Source organism: Engystomops pustulosus, chromosome 1, assembly GCF_040894005.1.
Source record: "Engystomops pustulosus chromosome 1, aEngPut4.maternal, whole genome shotgun sequence".
In the NCBI taxonomy this organism is placed as follows: domain Eukaryota; kingdom Metazoa; phylum Chordata; class Amphibia; order Anura; family Leptodactylidae; genus Engystomops; species Engystomops pustulosus.
The window spans coordinates 289,460,258-289,478,244 of NC_092411.1; the positions used below are offsets into that span (position 1 = coordinate 289,460,258).

General features: G+C 43.5%; 1 protein-coding gene across 8 annotated transcripts in view; it reads left to right on the forward strand.

Annotated features, from left to right (window-relative positions):
• LOC140083737 (vomeronasal type-2 receptor 26-like) overlaps positions 1-17,987 on the forward strand; it is a 121,075-nt gene that overhangs the window by 95,014 nt on the left and 8,074 nt on the right. For 4 of the 8 annotated variants that reach the window (XM_072126403.1, XM_072126404.1, XM_072126402.1 and 1 more), the window contains one exon: positions 16,480-16,707. The exons of 1 other annotated variant lie outside the window; for it this stretch is intronic. In XM_072126403.1, the coding sequence (XP_071982504.1) occupies positions 16,501-16,707 (207 nt within the window). In that variant the 5' untranslated portion in view covers positions 16,480-16,500. Of the gene's footprint in view, positions 1-3,840; positions 4,378-16,479; positions 16,708-17,987 lie in introns of those variants that run through there. 3 more of the 8 variants (XR_011849946.1, XR_011849947.1, XR_011849948.1) reach the window with 3 other exon arrangements.

The window sequence follows — 17,987 nt, forward strand, 5'->3', positions numbered from 1 at the left end:
GTCACGCCCCCCTGGACGCGATCCCGACACACACCGGCCACTCATCAAACAGCATCAGGCACAGGTATAAAAACCCGGGTACTTCGTTAGCAGGGCACCCCTGAGGAAGCCGCGATACGCGGCGGAAAGCGTGGGGCGACTTGTCCTGGGTCCACATCTCCTCCTCACACATTTGGTAAATATCACAGGCTAGATGGGTGTCTAGTGGGTTTTCCATCCTCTCTCAGCCACTCCAGCGCAGAGGATCCACCTGCACTTCCGTGCTCACATCCCGACACATCCTCGGGCTGGACTGTCTGACAGTCATTTCGTTCATCTCTCCCACAGACACAGGCCTTATGCATATATCTATGATCCCATAGTGAGCTGGTTTTCTTGTGTGGCCCAGGTCTGGTTAAACCCGACATTATCAGGTGTCGGGCTCCGGAAGATTTTGTATATTTGGGTGCACTGGGGTGCATTCCTTTTTAAATGATTTTATGACATTTTTGTCCTGTTCATGTTTGTCTCATGTCCAAATTTCAATAAAGTTTATTTCTATTGATTCGCTACTTCGCACATGTTGTTTCTCTTATCTAAATGTAGCCTATATTTGCATGTGTGTAGCCCATTGATTGGGTGTCTCTCACCAGTACAGATCCCAATTCAGTACATAAGAAAGGAAGTATGGTCAAAGCTGAGTGAGATGGACATTCTATTCCCCTGAATGCCTCACATTTCAAAGTGTTAACCAGAAAATGGATTAAATGATGCTGGTGAAGCCTCTCAGACCCACATAGATGTTACTGAGATTGACAGTTCTCAACAGGACACAGCCACCTCTTCAGAAAACAGTGTTCTCTTCAACAACCATCTAGTAATGGACCATTAATTGTTTTTTTTTTGTCTTTTAGCAGTTCTAACTTGTTGTTTTATTATTTTGATTATTATTAATTAAAAAGGGGGTGATGTAACATACAGGAAGCATAAATGTCTCTTTAAGAAATGAGAATATGTGACAGGAAGTTAGGGGGTGTGGCTTGCTGGAAGGTAGCAGAAGGAATGATAAAAAGAGGTTTCTGATATAATTCATCTCTGCCTGCTGCTATCACATAGAGACATTACGCACATGGCTACTACTCCTTGTCAGGATCAGTGGTAGTGGAACCTCTGTACTACCACGGAAGATTACGTAAGCCGACCCCTGGGACCGGAGTCTAAGTGGGACCCAGTTTTCACCAGAGCCCGCAGCAAGGCAGTTTTGACTTGTTGCTGCGAGGTACCAGCAGGTCGTTCCTCAGGTGGGACTTTGTCAGTGGTGGTGGCCAAGATGAAGTATAGAATCCTAGGGCAAGGTCATGGTCAGGGACAGGCAGGAGGTTGAGACAGGCAGCACAGTATCAGAGTCGGGGACATAGCAGAAGGTCAGGGCTGGCAGCACAGGAGTGAGGTCAGAAACAGAATCGAGGTCACGGCGGGAAATCAGGATACTCGCTTAGGGCATCAGACAAGCTTTCTCTAAGGCTATGAGGCACAAAGATCCAGCAGAGGACACAGGTAGGGGCTGCAATTAATCAGGGCAGGCAGCTGGCCAGTGGCAATTATATCCTCATTGTGTGGCCTCCAGCCTTCTTTTGTGGCCCCCTGTCCTCCAGCCTCCTCCTCCTGTAGCCTACTGTCCTCAAGAATCCTCATGTGGCCCCTGTCCTCCAGCCTCCTTCTGTCCTCCATCCTCCCCCTGTCCTCAAGCCTCCTCCTGTCCTCCAGACCCCTCATCCAGGCTGTTACTGTAGCCTCCTGCCCTCCAGCCTCTACCTGTCCTCCAGCCTCCTCCTCCAGCCTCATCCTGTCTGCAAGCCTCCTCCCCAGCCTTTGCCTGTAGCCTCCTGTACTCCAGCCTCCTCCTCCTGTGGCCTCCTCTACTTCAGCCTCCTTCTGTGGCCTCCTGTCCTCCTGCCACCTCTTCCATCCTCCTCCTGTCCTCCTCCTCTAGCCTTCAGTCCTCCCAGCATCGTTGTTTGCCCTCCAGCATCCTCCTGTGGCATTCTCTCGTGGCCTCTAGCCTCTTCCTGTAGTCTCCAGCCTCCTCCTGTAGCCTGCTATCCTCTAGTCTCCTCCTCTCACCAGCCCCCCTGTCCTCTATCTCCCCGGTCTTCTATCCTCCTCCTGTCCTCCAGCCTCCTCTTATTGTGGCCCACTGACGTCTGGTATTAAACAAAAAAAAACAATTCTAAATACAAAATGGACAAAGATAGGCACATTCCTCTTCACATGAAATGACAAAGAATACCTGATCAAAGTGCACTATTTCTCCAACTTTCTCAAGACCTTTTTTGCCATGTATAGCATTCCTGATACTATTTTCTCTGACAATGCTGCTCAATTTACTTCAGAAGGGTTTAAATGATTCAGCAAGACATGGGAATTTGACCATCAGACATCATCTCCAGGATATGAGTAATGGAAAAGCAAAGGCAACAGTAAAAACAGTTAAATACTAATGTGAAAAGCAAATCAGACAGGTTCAGACATATACCTGTCTATACTGGGTCACAGAAACACAAGGCCTGCACAGCAGTCAGAGGCTCATGAGTAGATGAATCCGGGCCACTCTTACCAACTGCTAGTCATTTGCTGAAGCCAACGCTTGTGGAACAAATTGGTGATCAATTTGGAAAAAATGAAGAGATTTATAATCTATTATAACTAATCAGCAAAAGATCTGCCTGAACTTTATAGAAATGATAATATGTGGATACAGCCAAGTAGAAAGTATGACAAACAAAGACAAAAGGCAGTCCAGAAATTAGGGCCTCCGACTAAGGCCCCTTCCACACTTGCGTTTTTTATGCACATTTTCTGCGCGTACTTTTGATGTGCAGAACTTGCATTGCTCTCTGACCCATTGTAACCAATTGGCTTTTTCAGACTTGCATTTTTTTTCACGCGCACACTTTGACTTTTGCAAGTCATGCGCGTGAAAAACGCACCACTCAAGTCTATGGAGACACATCAAAAACGCATTGCACTCCCAGACACTTGCAAGTGCAATGGGTTTTTTATGCATCAATTGCCATTGAAAAGATAGAGCTCGGTCCTGAGTCTTAGTTTTTCATGCGCATTTTCAATGCCATTTCAATGCGTTTTTCACACGCAGATAATGCGTGTGAAAAACGCATTGAAATTGCATTGAAATTGCATTGAAAACGTGCATGAAAAACTGAGAGACTGAACAAACTCTGACTGAAAACTGATTGAACTCTAATGCAAAATGTGCGTTTTTCACTGACCAAACTCTGATCACACCCTGATCAAACTCTGACGTGATCTGCAACGCAAGTGTGAAAGTTAAAACAGAGGACAGACGGAGACTAAGGAGAAATCCATATGAGCGGATGTGTGCCGTGACCTGCAAGGAAATGGCTACTTCATAGCAAGCTGAGCGGCCATGCTGCTAATCCGGACAATGGGACCTGTGCCTGTGTTGGTGCCGGTTTTGGGGCAAGCTCACGACTGCTAATTAGTCTGAAGTAGATACTAGCAGGAAGGAGGCCATGGATACAAATAAAAGAAGATACCACAGTCACGGTGCCTGGATCTATTAGTAAGTGTCAGGTTTATCGTGATGGATTCTGATGGTAGATTTCCTTTTTTCTGAGATGCATATTCTGCACCCTACAGCATTTAAGGTGTTACCTTGTCTGTGTTACATTCCTTTTCGGGCTGTGGTTATCTAGGTCTTCTATGCATAGTGACTCGGTATGGAGCCTCTGACAGGTGCACTCAAACACAAATACTTGTTATCCTGAAAATATTAAAAATAAAAGATCCGTCCAATATTTTGCCTTTCCTGTTTTACAGATCAACAATGGAGCTACAGACTATTCCCTGACTGATAGACTCCTCTATCCACGTGTTTTCCGGACAGTACATAACAGCCATGTATACAATATGGCAGTAACCAAACTGTTACATCACTTTGGATGGACCTGGGTCGGGATTTTAGTAACAGATGATGACGCTGGAGAAAAAGAGCTACAAGTACTAATAAAATATATGGAAGAATACGGGATCTGTGTCGCCTTCACTATGAAATTAAAGAAACCAATTCCTAATAAATATAACAGGATTCCAGACATTATAAAGAATTCCGGAGTCAGTGTGGTTGTACTATGTGGACCTTTTACTGAGGATCTACATTTTTATTTAGAAGAGTGGTATCCTACATGTTATTATAACATGACATTCATTCTTCCTCCTCCTTGGGCCTCCAGTGCCCCCATTATAGAACATCAATTCACAGAATTTAATGGAAGTTTAGCTGTAGGATATTTCTCATCACCTATTCCTGGGGTCGAAGAATTTGCAAAATATCACTTCCTTTTACCCGACATGTATACATATGGAGGCATAGTTACACACTTAGAAATATTATTTGGATATAATAATGATTCCTTCATATCATACAATATAAGAAGGGAGGCCAATATGACCATGCACTTTGCTCTGCCAAGACTTAGATACTTCCTGTCTTCAGGGGTGACCCCTAGACTCTATCACAGTGTGGAAGTCCTGGCCCTCGCTCTACATGAAATGTTCTTATCTCTCAGCCATAAATATCCAAAACAGTCCATTATGCCGAGATTAAAACATCAAATGAAAAAGGTAACACATTGGGGGTCATTTACTAAGGGCCCGAATCACGTTTTTCCATCGGGTTACCCGAATATTACCGATTTTCGTGAATTGCCCCGGGTTTTTGGCGCATGCGGTCGGATTGTGGCGCATCGGTGGCGGCATGCATGCGACGGAAATTGGGGGGCATTGCCGTAGGAAAACCCGATGGATTCGGAAAAAACGCAGTATTTAAAAAAAAAAGTGTCGCTTGACGCGCGCTTACCTGAACCCAGGATAGAATCGTGAACTCCAGCGGACTTCAGCGCAGCAGCGACACCTGGTGGACATCGGGCGCACTACCTTAGTGAATCCCGGCCGGACCCGAATCAGCGTCGGAGAACCCGCCGCTGAATCGCGACAGGACCGGGTAAGTAAATGTGCCCCAAAGTTTTTTGTATTATTTAACAAGCTTCACATACCTATATCTATACTGTATATGTAGGAAATTAGTTGGGGGAAATACAGTATATAGCCATCATGTATTCCCATGCTATAATAGATGACCTCCAAATGGCACAAAAGAATATATATTAACCCCTTCCTGGTGCAGGATATAATAGTACTTTACGGCAGCACATGGGAGGTGACTTCCGGCTCACATGTTTTATCTTATCTGACACGCTCCTCAAGCACCCACAATGAGAGGTAACTCTGATCACAGGTATTAACTGCTTACAACCCAATGTGTAGCATGACAGCAACATGTAAGGGGATCCTCCCTCTTTCCCCTATCCAATCAGACCCTCATTCCACTTATCAGGGGATCTGATCCTTCCTATGGCAACTCTGAGGTCAGGATCAAGGATCCTTATTCTGTCCGGACTGACACTGTACATCAGTATTGTAATATTTTACCTAAAAAATGAAAAAGTGAACCCAGCTTTCCAAATAGGACTCCGTAAAACACAAAAAACTCACACAAATTGGGCACTGCCACATCCGTAACAATCTATAATAAATGCGAGCCATTGCCATACGTGCATAGTGATTGCTGTAAAAAAAAATACTGCAGAAGGTTGCCAAAAATGATGTTTTTTTCATTAAACCCCTTACTCATATCTTATCACATGGCACAGCATGGGTGCTGCTATCTTGGATCCGGCCTCCGCCCCCTCTGCCGTTATTAGGGGGTGACCTCTACTTCTCACGGCTCATCTTCTCCCTGCACATGGACACATAGATGCACTTCTGCCTGCACTCCCAGGAAGCCGGAGATGCAGGGTGACTTGGCCAAAAGAAGAATAGGACGCCAGGGGTTGGGATTTTTTTAGCACCCTTTTATGCTGAAAAACTCGGCTTGTACTCAAGAATATTTGATAATTTACCAACTATTTAAAAAACAATATATAAAGGTAACACCATAATAGTTGTGACTAGTGTTGAGTGCATTGTACTTTCATTTTTAGGTCCATGACAATCCTTGCAGGGTTGGACCCACTAACATAATTTCTTCCAGAAGTTCAGGTTCAGTGTTTGGGCTGAACCAGTTTGTTTATGTGTCTATACTATCTATGGGGTTGTCTGTCTGCATATACTATTATGGGGGTTTCTGGCTGTATATACTATCTATGGGTGGGATACATGCTGTATATACCATCTATTGTGGGTTTCTGGCTGTATATACTATCTATGGGTGGGATACATGCTGTATATACCATCTATTGTGGGTTTCTGGCTGTTTATACTATCTATGGGTGGGATACATGCTGTATATACCATCTTTGGGGGTTTCTGGCTGTATATACTATCTATGGGTGGGATACATGCTGTATATACCATCTATTGGGGTTTCTGGCTGTATATACTATCTATGGGTGGTATATGTGCTTTATATACCATCTATTGGGGTTTCTGGATGTATATATTATCTCTTGGTTATTGCTCTGTTATAACCCTTCATTATTGCTTTTTTGGAAAGATAGGGGCACATTTACTTACCCGGTCCATTCGCGATCCCGCGGCGCGTTGTCCAACCTGGTTTCGCGTCCTGCCGGGATTCCCTAAGGTCGTGCGCCTGTCGTCCACCAGGTTTTGCTGCTGCGCCGAGGTCCACCGGAGTTCACCATCTTTTTCCTGGTGCTTGTAAGTGTGTGTCAAGGGACACAATTTTTTTTAAATACGGTGGTTTTTCCGAATTCGTCGGGTTTTCCGACGGCAACGCCTCCCAATTTCCGTTGCGTGAAAGCCGGTGCCGATGTGACACAATCCGATCGCGTGGGCCAGAAACCCGGGGCAATTTATTGCAAAACGGCAAAAACTGGTAAAATTCGGAAAACCCAGTGGAAATGCGCAATTCGGGCCCATGGTAAATCTGCCCCATAGTTTAACACTTATTTGGAATCCCTAAATAATAGTATTATTTGCACATCTTGATATGCACTTTATTTCTCGATATAAGAAATTTGTTTTTATACATGCAGAGCCTTGTGAAAGTATTCGACCCCCTTGAACTTTTCTACCTATTGCCACATTTCAGGCTTTAAACATAAAGATATAAAATTGTCATTTTTTTGGTGAATAATCAACAACAAGTGGGACTCAATTGTGAAGTGGAACAAAGTTTATTGGATATTTCAAAGTTTTGTAAAAAATAAAACTGAAAAGGGGGGGGGTGCAATATTATTACACGCCCTTAAGTTAATACTTAGCGCCTCCTTTTGCTGTGATTACAGCTGCAAGTCACTTTGGGTATCAGGACTATAACAGTTTTGCACATAGAGAGACAGAAAGTGGGGTCGGATGGGGAGCGTTTGTGAACAGCAGTTTTAAGCTCTCGATTGGATTCAGGTCTGGATGGGACTTGTCCATTCTAACACCTGGATACGTTTATTTGTGAACTTTCCATTGTAGCTTTGTGTTATGTTTGGGATCATTGTCTTGTTAGAAGATAAATCTCTGTCCCAGTTCAGGTCTTTGGCAGACTCCTCCAGGTTTTCTTCCAGAATGGTCCTGTATTTGGCTCCTTCCATCTTCCCATTAAAACAAAATTTTTAGCTGGTTATATACTCACAAATAGTTTCTTCATATGGTATAGCCATCTTTAGCACATCACATGTTGGGGAACGCTGAGTCTCACCGCTACATTCCACTGTTGTTGAGATCGAGGCCGTCCGGTGTGTGTTGAGTCAGCTGTTGAACAATAGGAGTGAGAGCCCTGATCACAAGAGCTTACAGCCTATGAGGATGAGGGGGGGGGGGACACAAGAGCTTACAGCCTATGAGGATGAGGGGGTGACACATGAGCTTACAGTCTATGAGGATTAGGGGGTGACACAAGAGCTTACAGTCTATGAGGATGAGGGAATGGCACAAGAGCTTACAGTCTATGAGGATGAGGGGAGGACACAAGAGCTTACAGTCTATGAGGATGAGGGATGTGACATAAGAGCTTACATTCTATGATGATGAAGGGTGACAGAAGAGCTTACAGTCTATGAGGATGAGGGGGTGACACAAGAGCTTACAGTCTATGAGGATGAGGGGGTGACACAAGAGCTTACAGTCTATGAGGATGAGGGGGTGACACAAGAGCTTACAGCCTATGAGGATGAGGGGGTGACACAAGAGCTTACAGTCTATGAGGATGAGGGAATGACACAAGAGCTTACAGTCTATGAGGATGAGGGGAGGACACAAGAGCTTACAGTCTATGAGGATGAGGGATGTGACATAAGAGCTTACATTCTATGATGATGAATGGTGACAGAAGAGCTTACAGTCTATGAGGATGAGGGGGTGACACAAGAGCTTACAGTCTATGAGGATGAGGGGGTGACACAAGAGCTTACAGTCTATGAGGATGAGGAGGTGACACAAGACCTTACAGTCTATAAGGGGGTCACACAAGAGCTTACAGTTTAAAAGAGGGTGACACAAGAGCTTACAGTCTATTAGGATGAGGGGGTGACACAAGAGGTTACAGTCTATGAGGATGAGGTGGTGACAGGAGTTTACAGTCTATGAGGAAGAAGGGGTGGCACAAGAGCTTACAGTCTACAAGAGGGTGAAACAAGAGCTTACAGTCTATGAGGATGAGCCATTCTTTATAAAGGAACATAATAAAATAATTTAATCAATAAAAATTTGGCTGCTTAAACCAGACGCATCTTATATACAAAGTCCAAGGTCTATAAGCTTGGTATATCTGGTGTTTGCCGGATAACAGATGGGAGGGGGACACAGGATGGGTTAGTAAAGAGATAATGGCTAATGGCAGTTAGCGAGTCTAATAGATTTGCCTATAGAGATGGGTTTTAAGAGCATGTATGAAACTTTGAAGGTTGGATATTAGTCTGAGAGTCCGAGGAAGTGCAAACTATAAGGCCTCAATTTTCTGAGGAAAACTGAAGAAATTATTCCCAGCTCTAATGGATATAAGCTTTCTATTATGGAGCTCATCACTTGTAACACAATGTCAGGCATATATCTCAGTGAGTGCCCATATATCTCAATATTTAGGACGTACATGTAGAACTTTAAAACAAAGAATAAGCGAACATATAAATGATATAGTTGATAGATTTAAACAACACACACTCACAGCACGTTTAAAGAAAGCACACGGGCAGAATCCCAAAGGAATCAGTACTATATAATTTGTTCTGTTGAAAAAGATTAGAGGGGTGGAGACTACATCGCAAAATATGTCCCGATATATATATGAGTTTGACACTCTTGTCCCCAGAGGGTTGAATGCTGAGAGGGAACTTTTTGGTTTCCTGTAATGACAATATATTTTTGTAATTGTGTTATTAAAAATTCCTCCATGTAGGATGCCACAGTTGTGAGACGCAGGGTCTGCGTCAGGCTGATTACCTAGCACACAGACCTCTCGTCCACATTTCCCTCTCACCATGGGGCGTCTAGACTAGTAGGGTTACACAATGGGGCTCACAATCTAATCAACCTACCAGTATGTTTTGGAGTATGGGAGGAAACCAATGCAAACACGGAGAGAACATACAAACTCTTTGTAGATGTTGACCTTGGGACTTCAACCCAGGTCCCCAAGCGCTGCAAGGCTGTAATGCTAACCAGCATGATCCTTCTCAATGACTTTGTTCTTCGCCTTGGCCACCATCGTGAGCAAAGTCGAGCCTGTGGAGCGACCTGGTGGTATCCTACCGCACCAAATCCAACCCGCTTTGTGGCGTGCTCTGGTGCCACTTAGATTCTGTTCCCAGGTGTTGGCTTACATCATTGCTCGCGGTGGTACTGTTGGTCCACTACCTTTGATCCAGATTGCTGTGCAGGGCCAGCACCTTGGACAGATCACCGCTGTGATGCAACAACTTTTGTCTTCTTAGCAGCAGGGTCAAGTGCTCCAGCATCTCCAGCTACACTGCTTAATCTACCTTCCATAGAACCTAGGCTAGGCCAAGTTGTGCAGGTGCTACACTCACCAGCCACTTTATTAGGTACACCATGCTAGTAACGGGTTGGACCCCTTTTTGCCTTCAGAACTGCCTCAATTCTTTGTGGCATAGATTCAACAAGGTGCTGGAAGCTCCTCAGAGATTTTGGTCCATATTGACATGATGGTATCACACAGTTGCCGCAGATTTGTCGGCTGCACATCCATGATGCAAATCTCCCGTTCCACCACATCCCAAAGATGCTCTATTGGATTGAGATCTGGTGACTGTGGAGGCCATTTATGTACAGTGAACTCTTTGTCATGTTCAAGAAACCAGTCTGAGATGATTCCAGCTTTATGACATGGCACATTATCCTGCTGAAAGTAGCCATCAGATGTTACAGGGTACATTGTGGTCATAAAGGGATGGACATGGTACAATGCCACAGCCTACCTGAGTATTGTTGCTGACCAAGGGGCCCAAAGAGTGCCAAGAAAATATTCCCCACACCATGACACCACCACCACCAGCCTGAACCGTTGATAGAAGGCAGGATGGATCCATGCTTTCATGTTGTTGACGCCAAATTCTGACCCTGCCATCCGAATGTCGCAGCAGAAATTGAGACTCATCAGACAAGGCAACGTTTTTCCAATCTTCTACTGTCCAATTTCGATGAGCTGAAAGGAGTGGCACCCGGTGTGGTCTTCTGCTGCTGTAGCCCATCTGCCTCAAAGTTCGACGTACTGTGCGTTCAGAGATGCTCTTCTGCCTACCTTGGTTGTAACGGGTGGCGATTTGAGTCACTGTTGCCTTTCTATCAGCTCAAACCAGTCTGCCCATTCTCCTTTGACCTCTGGCATCAACAAGGCATTTCCGCCCACAGAACTGGCGCTCACTGGATTTTTTTTTCTTTTTCGGACCATTCTCTGTAAACAATAGAATATTCAATACCATCACTATGAAGTGCAATTTGTTACGCAGAAAACAAGCCGTCACATAGCTCTTAAGGGCCCGGTCCTTAACCGGTTAAAGATGCACAAGACCTGCTGTCTTCTCTGAGTGGTCTCATCTCTCTGCCCACTCGTGGCTTTCAGAGCGTGCTGTGGAGACTGCCTCGTCTGGCTCCTGTTTTCCAAAGACCACCTCCGCCATCTTCCGTGTAGCCACCACGCTCTCTCCAGTGTACACCAAGCCACTAGTGGGTCTCCCTGCTGCATGCATGTACTTTGCAGATGTCTTTTCGGAGGAGCAAGCAAAATCTCTGCAGCCTTGCTGGCCCTGTGAATTGAAATCAGAGCGTTTTGAGGTGCAGCGTCTTGAACAAGCGCAAGTCGGGACCTGACGACTGCCCCGTCTGGCTCCTCTTTTCCAAAGACCACCTCAGCCATTTTCCATGTTTGCTGCAGAGGAGCCCATGCAAATGAATAGAGCTTGTCTGTCACCTCAAGAATGTCCCAGATGAAGACAAGAGAATCTCTGCCTCAATTGTACCATCTCGGAGCACTTTCTTGAGAATTGTCATGTCCGCACTCAGCGTGTGGGAAACACACGCACCTAGGGTTCTTGGGAGAAGCGTCTCTTGGTGAGAACACGCCTGAATGTCCCAGTTCTCCTCAGCTTTGAAACTAGTACCCAGTTTTAAGCTTCAGCCTTTTAGGATTCTGGCCCTGATGGGAACTTTGTGGATGCTGCCTTGGTCTCTTAGCGTCATTTTCATGTGGTTCGTCTAGAGAAGCCACTGGTCAATTCTTCCGTCAGTGGGTAGATCTTCTGAGAGTCAGTCCAGTATCGAACCAAACCTCTTTTCCTGCAAGTTGGGGCTTTTCCCAATGAGAGACTGAAATTCTATGGCTCACCGCAATCCACATCTGCCATTCTACTAGATCTCCCGTGCTCCTGTGCTCAATTGGCATACTGGTGAGGTTCTTTGCTGGGGACCAGAATGTCAATCTAGCTGTTTGGTGGCACCTCATCCCGTAGCCACCATTCTCTCTCCCGTGTCCACCAAGCCACTAGTGGGTATCCCTGCTTCATACATGGACTTATGGATGTCTTTACAGAGATGCCAGTGGAAACTCTGCTGCTTCTGCGCCCCTGTGACTGCCCAATAGACTTGATGCCGTGCAAGTCTACGCCACTGAGTCGGGTGTACCCCTTATCTGTAGCTGAAACCGCGGCTATTTTGGCCTATGTGAAGGACAATCCGCAAAAGGGCTTTATACGCAAATCCTCCTCCTCTGCTGTTGGTGGATTCTTCTTTGTGGCCAAGAAGGATGGCTCCCTCCGTCCATGCATTGATTATAGCGGCCTTAATAAAGTTACAGGGAAAAATTGCTACCCACTTCCTCTGATCACTGAACTTTTCAATCGTCTGCTTGGTGCCAAGATTTCTCCTCACCTGCATCCGTGAAGGCAATGAATGGAAGACCGCCTTCAATACTCAAGATGGGCACTATGGGGCGGATTTACTTACCCGGTCCATTCGCGATCCAGCGACGCGTTCTCTGCGCTGGATTAATTAAGGTAGTTCCTCCGCCGTCCACCAGGTGCCGCTGCTGCGCTGAAAAGCATCGAAACGGGTCCTTAGTAAATGACCCCCTATGAGTACCTTGTTATGCCCTTTGGACATTGAGTCCCATCAGGCCCATGTACAACAAGTTCTCAGATGCCTAAGGGCCAATACCTTATATGCCAAGCTAGAGAAGTGCCAATTTCATCAGAATAATCTACTTTTCCTCGGATACATCAGCTTTGACAAGGGACTATAGATGGATCCCTTATGTTGTCTGCTGTACTTCAGTGGCCTCTCCCAGTAGGACTTCATGCTATCCAGAGACTCCTGGGCTCTGCTAACTACTACCGGCAGTTATTCCACATTTCTTCTCCTTCGTATCTCTTATTGTGGCGTTGACCAAAAAGAACAGCAATTCAAAACTCTGGCCTGAAGAACAAACCTGCAGAACCTATCCTGTACGTAATCCGGGGACCGACTGTATTTACAGGCACCTGCTCAGTTTTCAAGTGACCTCATAAATTACCCCTGTATAGAAACACCCCTGAATGTATGAAAAACCAACTTTTAAAAATAAAAAAAAAATTGCAATGGATTAAATGATGAAAAACTTCACAATTTTAACCCCTTAACGACTTGGCCTTTTTTAGTTTTTTCACTTCCATTTTTCACTCCCCACCTTCAAAAATCTATAACTTTTTTATTTTTCCACATAAAGAGCTGTGTTATGGCTTATTTTCTGCGTAACAAATTGCACTTCGTAGTGACGGTATTTAATTTTCCATGGTGTGTACTGGGAAGCGGGAAAAAAATTCCAAATGCAATGAAAATGGTGAAAAAACACATTTGCAACGTTTTCTTGTGGGCTTGGATTTTACAGCTTTCACTGTGCGCCCGAAATGTCATGCCTATTTTATTCTTTGGATTGCTACGATTATGTGGATACCATTTGTATAGGTTTTATAATGTTTTCATACATTTAAAAAAATTAAAACCTCCTGTATAAATTTTTTTTTTTATTTTGTCATCTTCTGGCGGCAATAACTTTTTCATACTTTGGTGTACGGAGCTGTGGGTGGTGTTATTTTTTGCGACTTTTGATGGCATTTTCATTGCTATCATTTTTAGGACTGTGCGACCTTTTGATTAACTTTTTATTAATTTTTTTATATTTTCCAAAATGGCAAAAAATTTCATTTTTGACTTTGGACGCTATTTTCTGTTACGGGGTTAAACGAAGTGAAAAACCGTTATTATAGATCGGACATTTTTGGACGCGGTGATACCTAATGTGTTTATGATTTTTACTGTTTATTAATATTAATATCAGTTCTAGGGAAAGGGGGGTGATTTGAATTTTTAGGTTTTTTTATTATTATTATTTTTTTTTTAACTTTTACTTTTACTATTTTTCAGACTCCCTAGGGTACTTTAACCCTAGGTTGTCTGATCGATCCTACCATATACTGCCATACTACAGTATGGCAGTATATGGGGATTTTGCTACTCATTCATTACAATGTGCTGATAGCACATTGTAATGAATGGGTTAAAACGAGACAGCTTTGGGCCTCCGTGAGACCCGAAGCTGTCATGGCAACGGATCACCGCTCCCCGTGACGTCATCGGGGAGTGATGATCCGCGGCGCCATCTTTTCTGAAGCCTCTGGCAGCATTGCCGGCGGCGATCGCGGGTGTTACCGGTAAGCCTTTGCTGCAATATGCAGCAAAGACTTACCGGCTATGGAGAGGGCTCGGCCCGCGAGCCCTCTCCATGCACCCGGACCCGGAGTGTGCCGTACTAGTCGGGAAGGGGTTAAATACCCACTTTCCCTCCACTTTAACGATTCCCCATATGTGGTGGTAACTTGTGTAAGGGCACACGTCCGGGCGTAGATTGGATGGAGCGCCATTCAGAGCAGATCTGCATTGTCGTATTTTACAGGCTATAAAATGTCCGGTATGAGAGCCACTTTTCAGGTACATTATTTAGGGGGGGGGGGGTTAAAAGCTGTTATATAGCTTTATATATATATATATATGTATAGACTACTTAGCTTGGTATTTTGATATCCCTGAGGAAACTGTAAATATGCAGCGATACGTGTGGGGACTTTCTCTCCTCCAGTCCTACATGGACTTTCATTTGCACTACTTTTGAGCTTTTTTTAACATTAATTTGTATTGATTTTTTCCAGGGATATTGTTACAGATAAGTATAAATAAAAATGGTTTACAAAGAAATGAGATGTCGTTTCTTCTTTGCGTAGTTGTCACAAGGATTATCAATAAAACAATAAAGCGAAGGATAAAAGGAAAAAAGAAAACTGAGAAAACCAAGAAAACAATAACTTGGTGACAATAAATGGATATGTAGAGATCGTAATGATGCGTTGAGGGTTTATTTACTTAAACGTTGATACTATTGTAGGACGAGCTAAGCCATATGTCCCAACTTTCTATTTCTGTATTCATTGTGATATGTTGGTATTTGGCCAAAGTTTATTTGTCTGTACAGACAGGATTGTTCTTAAGTTGAATTTGTATGTAATTCCTACTGTATATTTTATAATTGTAGATCCAGACAATTTTTTTTTTTTTGCCCCAGTGACAATCGGAGTTTCAATATTTTATTTCTGTAATGGGACCAAGGATTATAAATAAAGCTTCAGACACTTTACAGCTGATTATTGCAGCCTGGGACTATACTAACATCCAGAGAGCTTCACCAGAGGTCACAGGGGGGCAGAGGGGTCCGTCTTTTACTAGGGGTCGTCTCTAAGTCGGGTTTCCTTAATTAGGGGTCCGCCTGTATTTTGTCCATGTTTTCATGTCCAGTTTATAGCACTGGCCTTGTTGTTCTTTTTACATACTTGTATTCCAGGGTTTTCCCCATATAAACGGGATTAGTTTGTGTGCAAAACGATTAGTTTTTGCATTGCCAGGTTCGAAGAGGCATAAAATGTTTATATTTTTGTATAATGACCTATTTTTGGGAAAAGCTGTAGATTTATTTGTATAATGTTGAGGTAAATGTTACTTTTTGACCACTTTTTATCCTTTTTTATGTTACATGTAAAAATATAGTAGAAAAATTTATTTTGACAGCATTCACTGTAAGACTTCACTAACAATAAAATTTTATTGTACGGGTTATTATGGACGTGATGATACTCAATGTTTCGGGGTGATTTTCACTTTTGTAATGTGAAATTTGATTTTTATATGTGATGGGGCATTAACGGATCTTTAATTTTTTTTATTTGGTCTTTTTTTTAAACCTTCACTCTGTCTCAGGGTGAGGCATCAATACTAATGTATAGCAGCATATAAGATAGTCTGCCTGTGCATTCTGCTGAAATCGCTATCTCACAGGCACTTACTGCTGGCAGCTCTGGGGTCCTTCATGCACAGATACCAGCCCGGCCAGGTGAGTTCCCAGTACTACTCCATAGATGCCGCGGTCACCATGTCCACAGCATCAATAGGATTAAACGGAAGAGATCACGGATATTGCAATCCCAGCTGTTATTACAGTGGCCCAGCTTGTACACACAGCCGGGTTCCCACAGCAATTGCACAAGCTCTGATTTTAAACCCGAGCGATCACTGAGGTGTACATGTACGTCAGAATGTGGCAAAAGACCGCATTCCCCAACATATATGTACATCCTATTACATTACGGGGTTATCTTTTATCCAGTTCTTCCTAGATATAAGCTGGATCCAACCCAGGTAGCATTTATATAACAGTGACAATAATTTTATTTAGTTTTATATATTTTTTTTTTGCTTGTTTGGCAGATAAAGTTTATAATAGAAAGCATTATAGGATTAGGTAATGATAGATTAGAGCTTAGTGGGTCACTAGGTACCTACCGTCAGATCTACATTAATAGGTGGATTTCTGATGGTAGGTTTCCTTTAATGTTATATTTCCATTTTTTCCAGTTACATCACTACCTCCGGTTGATGAGGCATTCACAAGACTCCATGGATTCTGCTCCTTATTTTGATGAAAACAGAGAGTCTGTCCACACATATCAGATAATAAACTGGTTCTATGAAAGAAATATAAATGTACATTATCTTCATATTGGAAACTTTACACCATCGGCTGTAGATGGAGAACAACTTCATGTGGATCACAAAGGGATAATATGGAAAGGAACTGGGGAGGTAAGACATACAAGCTACAGTTACTTGTAAGGGGAACTTGGACGACAAACAAGACAGAGACCCTAAGCTAATACCCCCTCACAGATATCACCTGCCTATTGCTTCACTGAGTGCTAAAGACCGGGGAGAACTAGAAGACAATCTCTCCTTAGGTTTCTGTGCACACACAGAACAAATAAATAAAAAGCATAACAAGGCAAAGTAAAGACAACCGGGTCAGCAACTGCGGGAGAAAACAATGACAAAATATAGATCCAAAGGCTAGTAAGAGGTTAAAGCGAGATTTTAAATAACAGAATAATCAAACAGAGGTAGTGGGAATTAAGCCAGACAGGAATGTAACCAGTGCCCTATGGAGTGAGTGGTGAATACTTATAGAGAGGATCGGCCCTGAAACGAGCAGGTAATCACAGACACATAGAGTTAACCCTTGCTAGAGAAATGCAGGGTGCAGAGGGAGAGGGTGTGACAGAGATCAGATCAGCCAGTCACTAGAGCCCAGTTAAGACTGCCGGACAGGTGAAACAGGAAAACATCTTAACCTACTGGCGTGGACTGAGGAAGAATAATGAGAATAATCAACAGGGAAACAATGAAAAAGTAATAAAACTGATAATGCAGAAAATCTTATGCTAAAATAATTTATTAAATGAAGATGATTCTTTTTATCTATTTTTAAGCTTAATAAATGATGTATTATTGAAAGTGCGCAGGTAGACCATCCAGCACAGTGCAGGTCACATCCACAAGATGAATCATGTCCATGACGTGTCCAAAAACATCCCAGACTGCAATGAGTTCTAACATCCACCGCCTGTACGTTTTTCCATTGTGGTTTCACTATCCAACATCTGTCAGACATGAATGAGCAGTCAATTAATTACATATAGGACACCCAAGGGTTAATGAAATTCAATTTATTAAAAAAAAATGATTTCAAATATGTTAAGGAATTATAAACAGAAAACACATTGAAAATAGATAGAAAACATTAATGGTAGCATTATTGGGGTATCCAGTTGGGGTGTTCAATTTATTGTCGGGCTCCAGGGGATAATGGACCCACTGGACCAGCGCAGACGATGACATAAGCCAGCACCTGGTACCGGAGTCTAAGTGGTACCCGTTTTCACTAGAAGCCCCCCCCCCCTCCCCTCCTTCGACCTTCCCCTGTTCTTGGAATGAAGGAACCTCTGAAGAACACTACGATCCAGAATATTGTATTCTGGCTCCCAAAACCTCTCCTCTGTCCCAAACCCCTTCCAGTCAACAAAAATGAA